Source organism: Ursus americanus, chromosome 1, assembly GCF_024610735.1.
Source record: "Ursus americanus isolate L20-20 chromosome 1, mUrsAme1.1.p, whole genome shotgun sequence".
Taxonomy (NCBI): Eukaryota; Metazoa; Chordata; class Mammalia; order Carnivora; family Ursidae; genus Ursus; species Ursus americanus.
In genome coordinates, this window is record NC_142127.1 from 58,049,623 (window position 1) to 58,068,786 (window position 19,164).

The 19,164-nt window shown below is 39.5% G+C and overlaps 1 protein-coding gene across 1 annotated transcript in view; it reads right to left on the reverse strand.

The window, feature by feature from the left end:
- The window catches only part of CERKL (CERK like autophagy regulator), a 117,555-nt gene that overhangs the window by 32,139 nt on the left and 66,252 nt on the right, over positions 1-19,164 (reverse strand). The window contains exon 3 of the mRNA XM_045806247.2: positions 5,823-5,954. Within this exon, the coding sequence (XP_045662203.1) occupies positions 5,823-5,954 (132 nt within the window). The remainder of the gene's footprint in view (positions 1-5,822; positions 5,955-19,164) is intronic.

Sequence of the window (19,164 nt, forward strand, 5' to 3'; positions counted from 1 at the left end):
ACGTATTCGATCACATCCTTTTTCTATATAATCTCCACTGATGAATCTTCACTGTCCCCAGAGACAAACCTCTAACTCCCAGACATCTGAGTATCAGAAACAGGATTTGTCATATACATCCACAATTATTTAAGGAATAACAAAAAGAACCTTTCACCCAGAAATCTCTCTTTAGCTGGATAGGATGCATGATCGGGTACTCTCCAGATCTTAATGAAAATGCAGGTAAAATTGGGAAGAAAGAAAGCCTCAGCTACTAGCATCTTTTGTGACTGAATTTTATCAAATTGCCTAGCTTTCTGCTGGGCAAGATCAGGAATAGCAAGAGGCATTTCCAAGGAGGGAAGGCTTTAAGTAGAGACAAAGAGCCAAAGAGAAAAAAAATCCCAAGAGGAGATTTGGTAAAAGTATCATAAATTAAACTCATGACCGTAGAGGCAGGGGGGGAAAAAGTGACAATAAACTCCACTTTCTTGGCAATTCCACCAGGGCCAGATAGGAAGTAAAAATTATCTGGTGACCAGGCACTCCCATGAGCCCTGAGTTGGCAGAGATCAAGGCTAAATTCAGAGAAGTGTCCTTGACCCTGATAATGATGGTATGATGAGGTCCAGCAGCTTTGTTAACACAAAAATTGACTGAAAAAGATGGAATTGCCTACCATGAACAAGAAAGATTAAGGGCAGACATATTATCTGTTTCAAATATTTCAGTGACTCCTATACACAAGACGGGACACATTTATTTTGTATTACTACAAAAGAGGACATCGACTCTAAAAATTACAAGGAGGCAAAAGTCAGCTCACAAGTTCTCCCCGCAGTTTACGCCCTGCACAAAGGCGTTTGGCCGAAGAGGCAGATACGTTTGCGATCTAGCCAGTGTACCTAACTCTACATGCTGGTGGCCTGGCGCGGAGTCAGCCCAGAAAGAAGGGCACCTTTACATCAGCACAAAAAAGGTGCCTTTTCTGACATGCACAAGGCACAGCGACCCTGAACTCAAGAACGACTAGCAGTATTATCCAGTAACGGCAGACACTGACACCCAAGCTTGGGTACCCGAGCAAAGGCTGAGAGCCCGTCCAATGAGCAGGGCCACACCGACAGTCCACCACATGGGGGAAATGAAGCTAGACGGCCCCTAAAGTTAGTTCCACTCGGATTTCTGTTGCCTTTTTACACTTTATTGTTCTATGAATTATCCCATGAAACTATAATCTCTCGAAAACTCTCTCACACTTGAAATAATGTAATTCCTAAAGTCTGCTCTGTTTGGGGAGAAAGATAAAGAAACAGTATTACAGGCCAGCTTGGGCTCACCGCACATGTTCTTCTTCGATTCAAAAGCCAACAAGTTATTGGGGGAAAAAAAAAAAGCCTCCGTTCTAAGTTCTTCCTGAAGTTCCTGAAGTTCTTCTGATACCATTGTTAGATAAGATACTGGGCGGGGAGGGGGCTTCAGCTCAGGGATTTCAAAAGATGCTGATCTATATTCAGAAGTAGTTAGGGTTTTAGCAGTAAACAAAATGAAAAGTATATTTTTATTAATGTGGTGACTTTTTTTTTTTTTTAACTGGAAGTTTGTACCTTCTGACACCCTTCACTCATGTCTCCCACTCCCCACCTCCCACCTCTGGCAATCAACAATCTGTTCTCTATACCTATGTGTTCAGTTGGGGGGTTTGTTTTTGTCTTTTGTTTTTGTTAAGATTACACATATAAGGGGCGCCTGGGTGGCACAGCGGTTAAGCGTCTGCCTTCGGCTCAGGGCGTGATCCCAGCGTTCTGGGATCGAGCCCCACATCAGGCTCCTCCTCTATGAGCCTGCTTCTTCCTCTCCCACTCCCCCTGCTTGTGTTCCCTCTCTCGCTGGCTGTCTCTATCTCTGTCAAATAAATAAATAAAATCTTTAAAAAAAAAGAAGATTACACATATAAGTGAGATCAAATGGTAATTTATCTTTGTCTGACTTATTTCACTTAGCATAATGCCCTCAGGTCCATTCATGTTGTTACAAATGTCAGGAGTTCCTTCTTTTTTATGACCAGATAATATTTCCCCCCCCACACACACACACAGATACCACATTTTCTTTTCCATTCATCCACTGATGGACACTTAGTTTGCTTCCATGTCTTGGCTATTGTAAATAATGCTGCAATGATCATGGGAGTGCAGCTATCTTTTTGAGTTAGTCTTTTTTTTCTCCTTCAGATAAATACCCAGAAGTGGAATTGCTGGGTCATATGGTAGCTCTACTTTTAAATTTTTGAGGAACCTCCATACTGTTTTCCGCAGTGGCTGCACTACGTTACATTCCCACCAGCAGTGCACAAGGGTTCCCTTCTCTCCACATCCTCACCAACACTTGTCTCTTTGATAATAGCCGTTCTAACAGGTGTGAGGGGATGTATTTCACTGCAGTTTTGATTGGCAGTTCCTTGATGATGAGTGATGTTGAGCACCTCTTCATGTCCTTGTTGGCCATCTGGATGTCTTCTTTGGGAAAATGGCTTTTGAGTTCCTCTACCCATTTTTTTAGTCCAACTATTAATTTTGCTACTCATTTTTTAAAAGAACTTTGTAGAAAAAATCCTTTAAAATGTACATGTACAGCTAGAATGTTTCAAATCCTGCCTCATTTATCTAAGCACTATCTCCTAGTGAATCTATCATCATGTAGAATTTATTATGTAATTTATATTTCACTTAGACTCAGCAATGCACACAAGATATGTTAAAATAATGGTCACACTGGACATGCAGAAAATATGTACCTTTCTGTTTTACTCTTTCATACATTTTTTCTTTTAAAGTGTGAACTGAGCCTATTACATAATTTATGACACAGACATGCACAGCATTATGACCATCCTTCTGTGGCACTTCGTAATATACAAGGTAGTTTCAAATATATTATCTGACTCAAACTACAAAACTGCACTGGGACACAGGCAGGAAGACTCTAACGCTTTTCAAGTATCCACACATTTATTCAGTCCTTCGCCCAAAAAACTTTTAAAATATAAATATTTAGCTAATATACATACTAAAATGGTTTTATACGCAGAAGATGCAGTTTTATAATTTTGCCTGTAGGAGGAGTGTTAGGCAGCTAATAATTAGCCATTCGGCACAAATATATAAGAAAATTCTAAATTTGCTTTATGAAATGCTCTAATTTTATGTTAAACTAAATATAATATTCAATAATATTATCAAATCTAGGGGAAAAAGAGCCACAGGACATAAAACTCTTCTCTCCAATACAAAAGAAAGCAAGCACATCCTTATCATTTCCTCTGCCTTCCATTAGGTTTCTTCATGTACCAGCGTCCTTTCTCCTAGGCCGTCTCTTCCTTCCTCATCTCTAGTCTGTTGGCAGAATCATCTCTGCTAAACCGGATGACGATGCGATGACACCAACTTCGGAGCAATACAGGAGGAGGAAACTACTGAGTGCGGCGTGAACATCCATCCGGGATCTGGACTGAAACTTCCTCTAGTGCACATAGCTGTGAGCCTTCCCAGAAACCACTTTGGCCTTTTTATTATTTTCTCCCTAGTAGAACCCAGATTCAGTTCAGGTATTTTCAGCCTTCAAGAAAAGGGGGTCCTAGTTGCAGCCCTTGGGAAGAGTCTTAAGAGTTAAGAGTGGTTGTTCCAGGTTGGACAGACATAATAAGACAGTCAAGCTGACGGGAGGAAATTTTAATCCTGGCTTGGTAGTAGAGCATGTCGAATCTCTCCCGTACACACCCCCTCCCTATCCCACTGGATGTGAACGAAGAAGGATCTAATCTACTGGCAACAATTTTATGATGATGGAAGGATCGAATTTAAGATGAAGTCAAAACTGAGGAGGCCAAAGCAAATTAAGGAGAGAATTCCGAAGATATTATGGGTTATACACACCCCCCCCACACACACACACCCCACACACACACACCCCCACACACCCCCCACACACACACCCCACACACACACACCCCCACACCCCCCCACACACACCCCACTTGTAGGTGCTTGCAAGCTTGCCTTCCTTCCCTTACTTTTCTTCTTCTGTTTATGCACAGAAAACCATGTCTGCCTCTGACTCTCCAAAACGGTCTAGTGCAAATACTTTGAGTCTTCTGATCAAAATATCACCCTCTGAGATACCAGAGTTCTTGTGTGTGTGTGTGTGTGTGTGTGTGTGTGTGTGTGTGTGTGTATCCCAATTATATTTCTTTGAATCCCCAATAAACTAAAAGCCCCACAAGAGCAGGGTGATAACTTATGCATCTTCTGCACAGTGTTGAACACAAAGCACTCTACAAGAGTTTCCTGAACCGAAAGATATATAGTAGTATCTACATAAAACTGTTTGGACATTAAATCATGCAACAAAATAATATTATTAAGTTTGCCTATAAGTTTATTCAACTTTTAATTGTCTCATCCTAATAAGAATTTCACACTTTTTTGTCCCACCCATCGTTGAGAATCTTCAGTGGGAAGGAATGATAGACAGGAATTGTTTCTTGTCCTTTTAAACTACATTTAAGTAAAACCAAAATTCACAAAGGTAAAAGATTAACTTCTTACTACAATTTTATTTTAGTCAGAAATTCCTCCTGAAGTTTTCATGATAGTATCTCTTGAACTTCCACTTTAATAGATGTCTTTTGGGGTAGCTGAACTTTTTGTTAAAAAAAAAAAATTAGGGGTGCTTGGGAGGCTCAATCGGTTAAGCCTCTGCCTTCAGCTCAGGTCATGATCCCAGGGTCCTGGGATGGTCCTCAGCAGGGAGCCTGCTTCTCCTCCACCCCCCTCCCCCACTCCCCTGCTTGTGTTCTGTCAAGTGAATAAAAATCTTTAAAAAAAAATTTTTTTAAGGAACTTCGTCTACCTCAATCCATCAAGTCATGCGGTGAGGGCATCAAATCTTATATTGTGAGACCCATCTCCCTCGGTTTCAGCTCAGCAAAATCGTCACTCTAAATCCCTCCCCCAAGAATTTATAAATGGGACTAGGTACACTCTGGCTTTGTCTTCTCAACAGGTTTATTATGCAATACTCTTCATTAACTTAAACTTACTACACATTTGCCCTGTTAGTGAAGCTACGTAGAAATAAGATCAGACAAACTGCGGTTGTGATTTTTGATAACATCAACCCTCCTTCTCAGTCCACCCCCATGGGAAAAACCAGTCTCGGAGGAAACAAAGGAATTTGGTCACCAAATTCAAAAAATTGAAAAGGATTTTGCTAATCTTCTTTCTATTAACTTTCGCATTGGCAAATTTCTATTTTCCTCAGCACAAACCGAAGCACCTTTCTTATTTTAGACAATGAATTTAAGCTACTGGCTTCTCTGAAGTCATCTAAACCAGCAGTTACGTGCTTAGTTTTGACCTAACCAGCAGGGGTCAGAGTCAGAACAAAAACCACCTAATGGAGGATTCCATGGAAAGACCTCAAACATTTAAGTGAGCAAAAATCAATTGCTTGCCAAACTGCAGAAATAATGTGTAAATAGCCAACATCTCAATGAAGATATCAAAAAGTGTGCAGCTCCCTTTGAAATGATTCCTAATAATTTTTAAAGTCTGAAAAAAGATCTAAAGAAAATACTGACATCCTAATAAAAATAACACAAGAAAGAAACAAAATAAGTGGTAATCCTGGAGTCAGCTGTAGTTGGCCATGGGAGCGCATAAAACAGCTTTAGAGACTACAAGCAGTTTCCTCAATTTGGTTTAAGAACAAATACAGATTGTCTTGCTTCCTTACGTATGATTTTTTTACGGCAAAATTATGTTCTGAAAATGACTTACTTGTAACGTCAGTCTTTATTCCTGCAATCCTCAACAGTGGTTCAACCTTCTCAGAATAGACCTGGGTAGCTTCTTTTTTGTGGCTTTGGGGGTTGAGAATTACTTTTAATGACTTTGGTCTATTTGAAAAACCTAAGAGGAAAACACAAAGACAAAATTATACAATCTTCATCAGCATTTTTTTTCTTTCCCTTTAAAAGCATACACTAAGTCCAGTTAGAATGTTAGACATCTATTTAAATAGTATTTACTGTTTTTGTTTGAAATTCTTATAAGAGTTTTCCCAAACACAGCAGTATCTTAAAACATTTACATTTTCCTAGCAGTTAAAGAGGGATATCCCTCTTTAATCATGAGTTATAAAAAAGCATTTCATTTATGAAGGAAAATGTGGATGAAAGCAACTCTGTAAATATTATTAGGCAACATTCATGTATATTTACCAAATCATAGATAATATATCAAATGATCCATTAGCATTTATTTCGGGGGGGGGGAAGCAATAAGCTGCAAAGAACAGAAAGGTTTACTTCCTCTCCTAAGATAAATATGCTCATTATTAGAATTGGGCTCTCCAGTGACCCCAGGGCTACCCAGGCCTGACGTGTGGATGAGCCCAGGGTGGAGCAGAGCCCACAGGGCTGGGTCAGGGCCAGCAGCCAGAGCAATGCATGCTGGGAGCTAAAAAGAGGTTTAGGTCAAAGTTCAAGCCTGAAAAGGGGCCAGGGGAGAAAGGCCTCCTCCCTGGGGAATTGGGAAAGAAAGCCTCTCAGCAGGGATTCGATGAGAGTGCTGCCTCACAGTTGGGGCTGAGATTTGATACTACAATTTTCTGGGCTTGCAAGATGCTTATCACTTAGAACCCCGTTGGAGCAGGTGCAAAGAAAATGTTCTGTTAGGAAGGTGCAGGAGGGACAGAGGAGCCAAGAGAACGCTAACCACCATCTCTTCCAAGGTCAGCTGCTGTCATAGGGCCACGTTTCAAGGTTAAAAAAAAAATAGCTCCTAGCATCTGCTTTTAATAAAACCATTCCTAAAGCCAAATGGAAAAAGTCCCTTACACCAACATGTTTTTGTGCCTCAAGCAGAGACGATACGTCATTTCTCATCGTATTTGATATGATACCATCCTTCAACAGCACACACAGTTTTGAATTCCGGAGAGTGCTGGATGAGGCAGACAGGACCATGCTGAACTGCCTGGGCTCTGTCATTGTCCCTGGGCTTGTTATTTTGCTAAGAGGCCTCTGGCAGTCTCCTTAACACCCAGTCTTAAAAATCTCAAAACCTTGCTCAGTTCCTATTTTCCTTCCGATTCCCCCCTTTAAACAAGTGTCCAGATTCGTGAGGTGGTAACTATTTGTTTCCATGCCTTCTGTCCTTCCTGGCCGTCGCACCGTGGCTCCTCCGGGCTCCTGCGGGGCATCCTGGCATCTCCCTGTTCTTCCCCTTCCGTGACCTCCATGTCACACCTCCATCAGGCCCGCCCCATCCAAGAGCTGTCAGGGCTCCCCACTGCCTGTGGGCAAGACTGAACCCCTTAAAAGGATACTCAGAGCCCTTCCCCAACCAACTCCAACCTCTCCTCTCCGAGCTCATCCTCCCTCACGTATGTTCCAGAAACATCTACTGAGCGTTTGTGTGGAGTACCAGAGCAAAACAAGTAACACGTGGTTTGTTCTTTAAAGGAGGAAGATGTATCCAACACATAGAATCAGCACAAAATAGACTTGTTAATGGAGAGGCACCAGTCGCCTTGGGAGTGTATGAAAAGGGGGCTAGCGGATTCTCACCTGGGATCAGGAAAAGGGAGTATTTGAGCCAGGCTTCTGGCTCACGTGGTTTTCACTTAGAACTCCCTCCTTCCTCACACCTCATCTGAGCCCTCCCTCTCAGCCAGACCGCAGGAGAGGGGCAGGGGAGGAAATTCTAAGCGGAGTCCAGCACGAAGCTCAGTAAGTGCAGAGGTTTTTCTGTTCCATTTCCACGTCCCCATCATGCTCTGAAACTACGGAATTACCTGCCAAATACCAGATAAGCCAGGCTCTCCTTCCCTCAGTTTTGTTTTTTTTTTTTAAGATTTTATTTGAGAGACAGAGATAGCGAGAGAGGGAGAGAGAGAGAGAGAAAGAGAGAATGAATGAGCAAGGAGGAGAGGGAAGAGCAGGGAGCCTGATGCAGGGCTCGATCCCAGGACCCTGGGATCATGACCTGAGCCGAAAACAGATACATAACTGACTGAGTCACCCAGGAGCTTTTTCTTTCAGTTTTTCAGACAGTTTTTCTTTCCATTCCACCTTACCACCATTTCTGTGAAAATTCTACTACTTTTTGTTTTTCTTCTCAAGTAGGCCCCATGCCCAACATGGGGCTTGAACTCACAACCCTACGATCAAAAGTCTGCATGCTCTAGGGACCGAGCCAGTCAGGTGCCCCAAATTCTGCCACTTTTTTAAACCTCACTCAACACCACTCCCTCACTAAAGACTTTCCTAATCACCAACAGAATTCACCTCTTGGGCTTCTCATTCCTGCTTTATTCCGTGTGCCTTTGTTAACTATTTTTATATCATTTATATATTAAAAAAAAAAAACTAATGAAAGACCCAATATCTTGGAACTCCTATTGCCAAACCCGGGACAATACGAAATGGAGTAAAGACTATATCATACTAATGGGGAGAAGGAAAAACTCTGTTTTATCGTAGAATGACAACTAATAAATATGGAAGAAATGACAGGGTTAGAAAATCACTATTTTCATCCATTAATGGATTCAGGCAAAAATTGGCAGCGGATGGTAAAACCATCAGGGACAGTCAGCTGGGGAACAAAATACTTACTTATTCTTGAACTCTGTCTCTCTTTATTTTTCTCATTACAAAAGGTAACAAGGGACGTTTACAACGGGGAAATCAGGCAGACACTGCCCTAGTCAAGCGATCAGAGTTGAGCATAACCTTCACATACAAATGGACACAGAAGCCTCGTGATACCTTGTGACATGTGATACACAGCACCAAGGACACAGCACTTCCGTGGTAACCCCTGTCCATAGTGTGTAATGCGGATCAATGATGGAACACTCAGACGAACCCTCGTTGAGGGGGCATTCTCAAAGTAACTGCCTAAAACTCTTAAAAACTGTCAATACTGTGAAAGAAAGTTGAGGACCTAGTTCTGATTAAAGGAGGCTAAAGAGAGGACAACTAATGCAACGTATGATTCTGGATCAGGTGAAAAAAAACTGCCAGAAGGGACAGGACTACTATCCTTTAACCAGGAAGGACTAAGCAGATAAATCTAGGGCTCACTTTCATTAGGACACTACAAAGACGAGAAACTTGTTCTAAACTTCAGAGGCCAAGACTCAGATTAAATATCCAAATTAAGTTCACCTTACTCAGCATATTTATTGAAAGACCCTATTTCATTTCTTAGGCAGAGGCAGTCCCAGCATGGAAAGTGTCTAGGTAGCAAATGGTAGTCCTCAAATGTTATCATGAAAACGAACTTTCATTTGCCCCTCTTCCTATATTATGACTGTCAGGTAATAAAAGTCTTTGGAAATAAGAAACAGTCATTTGGGCCTTATGAGGATAAGCACATTGTAGCTGAAGGCTTACAGCCTTTAAATATACAGGTATAAAAGTATACGCTATATGTCCCATTCAACCTTTGTGAAACAATCCCCTTAGGAAAGAGCTAAAACTATTCAAGATTTTCTAAAAAGATTTAAGCAAATTAATTTTATTCTTAAGCCTCAGTTACAACAACGGCAAAAGAAACTACATAAATTAATCAGAATGTTCCATTCCTTAGACATCCTGATAAATTGAGCTCTTTTAAAACATAAATCAACAAAGCCAATTTTTCACCAGGGCATGTATTCATTTTCTCATTTATCTTTTCCTTTTGGGTGATCTTAATTTGATGATTATGAAGCTAGAGTCTAAGTATATAAAAATTAGGTAGCAATTTGATACCTATTTAGAGATCAGAAGGGGGATTTCTATTGAATGAAGCAAGATTTTGTTAAAGATGTTCATCATTGAGTAGAACAAAGAGATGTAATTAGTAAGTCTCCAACCTCTTCTCTCAGGCTCCCTCCTCAAGTCTCTACTTTATTCAGCCCCTTGTACATACCATGCTCCCTCTACCACAGTGCCATTGCACCAACTCTGCCCTGTCTGCCCACCTACGCTTGCTGCCACCATAGCCACTTTGTCCAACTAACCTTTACTCTGTTTTGATCTCACCTCAGTCATCACTTCCTTGGGAAAGACTTCTATGGCCTCCTTGGCTTTGTGACCTTAGCTAGGTCATTGCCCCCTAATCATTTGTTCTTACAGGTCCATACACTTTCCAATCTTGATTCTTACACTATTATAATTTTATATCTATTTATCATTTGTACTTATACATTAGACTTGAAACTCTGGGGTTTTTCTCCATATTCTATCTTCTTAGTACACGGCATATAATAGATGGTCAAATATTTGATGGATGAATAAAAGGGTACTGTTAGCCTGCAGCCATATAGATAGTAATGGCGTCCATTCATTTATTTACAAATAACTGCATGCATACTATTTTCCAGACAGAGTTCTAGAAGCTGAGGCTCTATCAGTGAACAAGCAAGCTTCTGCCTTCATGAAGCTTCCATTTTAATGGCAGGAGACAGAAATACTAATTCAGAGTATGTTAAGTGGTAATAAGTTCTAAAGATAAAACAAAACCTCACAGTGAGAGAGGAAGAGGACAAAGGTAGAAGAAATGACTTCCTGGACAGAGAAATCAGATCACTCACAGGCATTTACAAGGACTTTGGCTTTTGTTCCGAGAGGAGAAACATGGTGATTTTTGAGCAGCACAGCAAAATAACCCTGGATGTTAAATGGATCAGTCAAGCCTGTGTGTGGAAAGCAGATGCTGTAGGTACAAGAAGAGACAAAGGAAGAACAGTTGCAATATTCCAGGTGGTAAATAATTGTGCTTGGATTGAGTAAAGCGGAGATTATAAGAAAAGCTAGATTCCAGATATATTTTGAAGGTAGAGCTGACAAGATTTGTCTACTCTTTAGATGTGTTATGTGAAAGAGAACAAAGAGTAGTCAAATTATGGCTGGATAAGGGGAAAGTGACAACATAAGAAGGGTTAAGAACTAATGAAAAAGTGGTAGAATCAATTAATTGTGGTCTCAAGGTGGGGGGTGAACAATTTTAGGAGTTGAGAGAGTAGATCAATTAAGTTAGAAAGACAGAAGCCAATATGCACATGAACGGTAGGATGTTTCAAAGTGATATTGAATTATTGGTAATAATAAAACCCGATGAACTTCATATTCAGCAGAATCATCTGAAGGGCTTCATTAAACACAAATTTCTGGGTCCCAGACCCAGGAATTTTTGACTCACTAATCTGGGATCTGAGAACTTATTTATAACAAGTTACCAGGTGATGTTGATAACGTTGGTCCAGAGATCACACTTTGAGAACCACTTCTCTAAAAGTATGATTATGGGAGGTGAATGAAGTGTAAGATCAAGATCTTTGAAGGAAAAGAAGCTAAAAACTGAAAGAACATCGACGAAAACAGAATTACGGCAGCAGTAGTGTTGTAGAGAAGGACAGTGAGACAGAAACTAATGCTTCGAGGAGTAAGAATGACCCAGAGTCTGCACAGGACCACAAGTAGCACTAAACTAGTGGCATCTAATGGACTGAGCTTCAAAAATGAGGATTTTTAAGAGAGGAAAGAAAATGGTCTCAAAATAGCAATGAGAAGAAAGATATCAAGACACTGACAACACCTCCAGGACCAGTGGTCTGAAATGTAGGACAGAGAAAACAGCCACCACATGAGGACTGTAGGGGAAGCTATAAACTCCTGGGAGAGCTGGGTCTCTACTAAAACAAGAAGGTAAGGGAGATTTGGGGCAAAGAAGCTGCAAATATAGGAGATTTTGCTCATGATGGACTATTCATTCCACAGGGCAGACTAAGATAGTGGCTGGAGTTAAGGACAGTAAGGATGGTGTTGGGTTGGAGGGCACACAGAGAGAGGCTGAGAGGAATGGCAGCACAACTGATGAAGGTCCTTAGGGAGTGACACGGTATGAAAGAATTGTCTGCAGCAGTTGAGGTTGGAAAGTAGGGTGTGAGGAGTGGGGTCTTGCCCCAAGCACACAGAGCTCTAAGAACTTATCTTCCCTCCAGCCCACGCCACAGCTGGGGGAGGAGCAATGTTGCCTGGAACCAGAAGAGCTCCAAAGCCCCTGTCCCTCTTAGGAGACCAGCCAGTGTTCGAATCTAAACCCAAGTCTGTGGGAGGCACTAGGTTATACTCTTCACAAAGTGATCTCAGGGTAAATGGTTTATATTTGAGAATCACATGCTCTGTTGTCTTCTGTACAGATGGACACATTTTCATGGTACAAAATTCAAAATCTCTGTTTTCAGCTCATTCCTTGATACCCAGTTTCCCTCCTGGGGGACAACCACTGGTATCACTTTAAGAATTCTTCCAGAAATATTCTATTCATACATAAAAATGCATGTATATGATCTTTGGCTTTTTACATACATGGCAGCATTCCTACCCACTATTCTGTATCTTGCTTTTTTTTCCTTTTACTGTATTTTGGAAAGGATTTATTATCACTACATAGGATATGATTCTCACTTTATTTAAAGCTGACTAGCATTTTTGTATGGATGAACCTCAATTTAAGTAATTAGTCTCCTGAAGGGGCACCTGGATGGCTCAGTCAGTTAAGCATCTGCCTTTGGCTTGGGTCATGATCCCAGGGTCCTGGGATCGAGCCCCACTTTGGGCTCCTTGCTCAGGGAGGAGTCTGCTTCTCCTTCTCCCTCTGCCTGCCACTCCCCCGCCTGTGTGTTCTCTCTGTCAAATAAATAAATAAAAAATTTTTAAAATGTAATTAGTCCCCTGGAGATGTATTATTTAGCTTGTTTCCAATCTTCCTTTACTGCAATGAATGTCATTTTGCATCTATTTGCATGTAACTGCAGAACAAACTTCCGGAAGTAGAATTACTGGATCAAGTGGTATGCACCCTTGAGAGTTTATCCTATTCCCCAATTACTTGCTGTTGAAACAATTCAGGGTTGTGATCCCCCAAAACATGGGTGCTAGAGTCAAAATAATTCATCTTAAGTCTTGACTCTTCCACTTATCAACGTGTGACTTTAGGTTAGTTGTCCAATTTCTCAGTTTTTCAATTTCCTCATCTGTAAAATGAGGATACTAAGAGTACTTCCTACAAAAGGCAATTGTGATGATTAAATCAGCAAATTTAAGTGCTTAGCAAGTGCACAGCACACAGTCAGTAATCAATTTATTATAACTACCAACTTACACTCCACCAGGAACAGAGTATCTGTTTTCTTACACCATTATAAACCCAAAATGTTTTCAAACTTCTTGTTCTTTGACAATGTGAGAGAAGAAATACTGTATCTCATGCTAATTTCAATTTACATTTCTCTTTTTATGAGAGAGGCTGAGAAACTTTGAAATGTTTAAAAGATACTTTTGTTTTTCTATGAACTGTCAGTTTATAGCATTAACTAATTATTCATAAAACTATAATTTAACATTTTTTTGTATTTGCTCTTGTATAATTGTTTTTTAATGACAGTATTACAGCATCGAGGGTGGAATTCTTAGAACCAAAATTATTCTTAATAAAAATCACCACATTCTTGGAAGGAGAAAAAAAAATTAACCTTTTAAGTAAGGTTAACTTTATTTAAATAGGCTATTAAAAACCTTATTTAATAACCTATTAAAATATGAAAATTTTTTGTTATATGAGTTACAAATACTTTTCTGTGTAATTGTCTTTAATTCTTATTTATGCCATTTTCTCTGAGAAAGATCCTTTTGGTTTTTTCTGAGTTTTCATTTTACACACCTATAGATTTATCATTTTTTATGGTTTCTGGGTTTTATGTCATATTTAATAGTTTCCTTTTGTGACCAAAAAAAAAATCATTATATTTTTCTTCTAATAATTTTATGGTCTCTATTTCTCATTTTTATTTAAGCATATCTAAAGTTTCTTTTTAAACAATTTCTTAAATATTTATTTATTCAAGAACGCAAGAGAGAGCATGAGCAGGGGGGAGGGGCAGAGGGAGAAGCAGACTCCCCACCAAGCAGGGAGTATGGACCAGGACCATGACCTGAGCGGAAGGCAGACACTTAACAGACTGAGCCACTCAGGCGCCCCTAAAATTTCTTTTAGTAGAGGTATAAAATTGGGATTTGACTTCACTCTTTTGCCAGATGACTATCCACCTGTCCCAACATCGTTCATTTGGTAATCTTTCTCTTACGGTTTTCAAATACCACCTTTAGATATATTAAATTTCCAAAAATGTTTGGATTTCTTCTGAACCATTTAGTCTAAGGTCTACTGATCAATTCATATGTCAGTGCAATATTTTGAATTTAATGAGAATACCTCAAGTTTCTCCATGTAGGCTATAAAATGAGATATTTTTATAATGTTGAGAACATATCCGTCTATTCTTTATTAAGAGTTGCTTGGCATTCATACACAAGTAGACCAATCTATAATTTTCCTTTTTTTTTGGAATTGCATCATCAGATGTTGATATCAATTTCATGTAAGCTCTATAAGTACAATCTGGGAGTTTTCCTTTTTTGTCCCTACGCTCTCCAATAGTTTAAATAGAATCAAAGTTTCCTGTTCCTTAAAGGTATGGTAGGGATCTCTGTGAAAATTGTTGCCTTGGTAGAAACTGGTCTGTTTAGATTTTGTCTTCTAGAGTCAGTTTGGCCATTTTTACTTTCCTAGACAAGGGACTTATTCACTTCACCGTTCTCCAAGGAGGCAGCCCACGTTGCCTGCCGAGTTTAGATACTATTCTCTTATAAGTAGTAGTAGCAACACTATTTCCCCCGGATAATTAGAACTGATCACCTTTGCCAGCATAACTACTTCATTATTATTATTTTTCCATTTGTTGGTTCAGTCATATGGTTCAATAATGTAGAGAGGTAATTCTCAATGTCTATGTCAATTGAACCATTGTCATGTTCCCATGTGAAAGTATTCTTCTCTCATACTAATACCTCTAAATCAGCAGAGTTCAGAGTTATAGGGTCAGGAAATAAAAATTTTATAAGTGGGTCTTTGGCAGTGAAGCTAAGAGGTAATGCTTATATCTTCACTACTTGCTTTGTAGACCCATGTATTCTGTTTTTGAAAAAACTACTTTAATTTCACAAAATTTTGTCTTCTGGGTAGAATACAATGTAATACAATAGGAAACATGGTAAGACCAGCAAATCCCATGATTCATCAGCCAATTGCCTCATTTCTTTGATATAATTGAGTCCCTTGATCAAAAGTAGTACAGAGTGTAAATTCACTGAACAAGATATTTAGTAGGGTTATAGATGGTAGTGTTGTCAGTAACATGGTGGACAGGAAATTCAAATCCATAACTAAAGTAAATATTCATAGCAATGAGACCTAACTACTAACTTTCCACAATGGAGGAACGCCAATGTAATAAACCTGCCACCAAATGGTAGACCAGTTGCTCTAAGATACAGAGCCATATCCAAGCTCAGGGCTGATCTGTTTGCAGGTAGAGTACTCAGTGATAATAGGAGTCAAATCAGTCTTGGTGAGCAGAAGTAAGTGTTGTTAACCCATATATTTCCCCCATCTCTGCATGAAGGCCACTTTATGTGTTCATTGTGCAAGCCCTAGGGTTGATTTTTTTTTTTTTTTAAGATTGCATTTATTTGAGAGAGAGAGTGCAAGCATGAGCAGGGAGCAGAGGGAGAGGGAGAAGCAGACTCCCCGGAGCAAGGAGGCTGATGCAGGTCTCCATCCCAGGACCCTGAGATCATCACCTGAGCCAAAGGCAGACACTTAACTGACTGAGCCACACAGACACCTACGGTTGCTTTTAAAAGATGCTGACTGACATCTATAGAATGGGGTACCTTGCCTGCCTAATTATGTCCTCTTATGAAATAAATGATCTTTAGTGAGCATTTATATAAACCAAATGCCATTCTGTTCTTATTCTGTGAAAACCGACTATTTACTTCTGCCTCATACATCCTTGTCACCAACCTTCTAATTTTTTTCTTCCAAGTTCCTATTTGGCAAGCTCTTAACCACTGTCCATGCATTAATATGCATCTATCCCTCTGGCTATCACTCCTTACTAACTAGTATCAATTGTCTGAAGTTCTGCCCACCACAGGGATTTTCCTTCTCTATCTTTTAGTAACACTTGAGTGGGTGTGTAATGCTTCAGTAGCTCATTTCTATTGTATCATGAAGAACCCATATATTTCCCTTAGTTTACTGGTCATAGAAAATATCTTAGGGGCGCCTGGGTGGCACAGCGGTTAAGCGTCTGCCTTCGGCTCAGGGCGTGATCCCGGCGTTATGGGATCGAGCCCCACATCAGGCTCCTCTGCTGGGAGCCTGCTTCTTCCTCTCCCACTCCCCCTGCTTGTGTTCCCTCTCTCGCTGGCTGTCTCTATCTCTGTCAAATAAATAAATAAAATCTTAAAAAAATATATATATATCTCATGATGCCACATATGAAAGGGGACAAAAAAAAAAAAGCAATGCAGTAACAATGGCAGGCCACCAGTTTATTTCATTTACTAGACCATTCTCCTCTAGTCCTTTCATTATATTATCTGTACAATACAGCTTTTTATTTAAACTAGCTAGAGTATTTCATGTTTTATACAACTGAACTCTAATACACATATCTAACAAACATCTCAAAGTTGACATATTCAAAACTGAAATTTTGATTTTCCCTACCAAATGGGGTCTGTCTACCCATAGTCTTTGCTATTTTACTAAATAAGAATTCCTCTTTCCACCTGCTCCAGTTAGAAATGTTACTCTGAAAACTGGTAATTAAAAATAATTATGCACTTATCCTGTCTCTTTAGTAAGTACCAAGTTTATGGGTAACCAAATAGTACCAGCAGAAGAAGAAACATCCTTTTTATAAAAGAATAACACTAATTTAGAAAGATTAAATATAAAAATTTTCATGATCTACCCTTACTTAAATAATTAGTTCAAGCAAAAATAATAAATTTTAAAATATTTATTGAGAACTAAATGCTCTCCCTGGTCCCTGAGTAACACTAAACAATTATCTACTAGTTTCAAATAGAAATATTACAATGGAGGGGCACCTGGGGGGTTCAGTCAGTGAAGTATCCGACTCTTGGATTCAGCTCAGGTCATGATCTCAGGTCGTGACATTGAGCCCTGCATCAGGCTCCGCACTGGGCATGGAGCCTGCTTAAGATTCTCTCTCTGTCCCTCTCCCTCTACTCCTCCACCATTTGGCATGTGCGCACTCTCTCTCTCTCTGTCAAAAAAAAAAAAAGTTACAACGGAGAGATCAAGCTGTCACCTCTTTGACTCTGGGATCAATCTTAGCCTTGGGGAATCTATCTTATCCACACTAACTGTAGGATAGTCAGACATTACATACCACCTGAGATAATGAAATATGAAGTACCCAGTACCACTTATGAAGTATTCTTGCACAATATGAACCTAATTAAGCCTTTAGATTAGAAATCCAGTTTATAGGGAATAAAAAGAATAGAAGAACAAGTTAAATGATACCATGAAGAAACAATCAGACAGTGGTACAACAGTACTGCTCAAAAGGTGGTCTTCAAAATGACAACCTAGCATCACCCAGAAGTTCAGTAGAAAGGGCCACACCAGACCCACTGAATCAGAATGTTTTGCAATGGGGGACAATATCTATATTTAAATAGGCTTTCTAAGCGTCCCTTAGGCACACTAAAATTTCTACAGGACAACCTCACCTCTTCCACAAATCAGTGTCAGAATTTTAAAAATGAGGTGACTGTTTTAGTGTTGTAGTTTAATATGCTTAATTTGATGAATGATTCTTAACTGGACACTAGTTGGTACAAGTCAGCTATAAAAGACATTTTGGAAAACATGGGGAAAATTTCAGTGTGGACCAGGTATTTAATGATGATAAGCAACCATTGTTCATTCATTCGGTAATGATATTTGGCTATTTGTAAAACATCTTTTTGTAGAGATGCACACTGGAGTATTTCTGGGAGAAATGTCATGATGTATATAGTTTAAAACAAACTGACAGAATAAAGTGTTAAAACATATGGAGAAACGTTAAGAACTATAAAATATGGGTGATGGCAATATAGGTGTCCATTATAATATTTTTATATGTTCTATATTATTTGACATTTTCCTTAATAGGATAAAAAAAAATCTTGCTGTCATCATTGACTTTTTCTCTCTTAATATCCCCCATACCCACCAAGTCAATAAATACAGAAAGCTCTATCTTCAAAAGCAAACCCAAAGTCTAATCACTTTCCACTACCTGTCTTGTTCCCTCTTTAATTTAAATCACTACCTTTTGCCTGGATTATACCAATTTCCACTTAACTGTTTCCTGCCTCAATCCTTCCCCATAACTCAGAGTGTGTTCTCTACTTAACAGCCAGAATATTCACTTTAAAAGTTATATCATGTCACTCCTTTGCTTAAAACTCCCAAATGGCCACCATTTTTCTCAAAATAAAAGTAAAAAAACCACACAAAGCTTGCAAGAGCCTTCATGCTCTACTAGCTGCCCCTGGGACCTCACTTTCCACCTCTTTAACTCCCTGCTAATCTCTGCACATGACTTTCTTGTTCAACGTTTTACATACTGTTCTGTTTGGACCATTTCCCCCCTATATATCCATATGGCTCCCCTTCCCATTACTTTCCACTGTCTTCTAAAACTAGACATGGCACTAGTTGGTTTTGAAAAGCAGCCTCCGCTGTCTTATCTGAGGCTGGGCTCAGAGGCCCTTCTCGCCCTCAGGGCACTTGTGCTTTATCATCCCACAGAGAGAGAGAAAAATGCAAGAAGTAGCTGGCCAAGGAGTGGCGCCAGAGAGTGATGATGGAGCCAAGACCAAAGTCACCAGTTAAGACTGCCAAAGGATTTGGTAAAACTCTCTTCCATAAAAATAACCGTAACAATAATAAAAGCATTTGAAGACTTTGAAAACTACTTACAAAGAAAGAGGACAAAGTTCAAGGTTAAAGAAATTAAATTAACTTATTGAAAAACAGTTAAATAAAAAGGAGAGTTTAATTTTTTCCATGAGAAAACAGACATGTACATTCTAGTCCTTCTGATGAATCAAGAATATGTAATGCAGAAATGTAGCACACTGTGAAGATCCGCGTAAAATCACTAGCTACAAAGAACTCTGGAAAACAT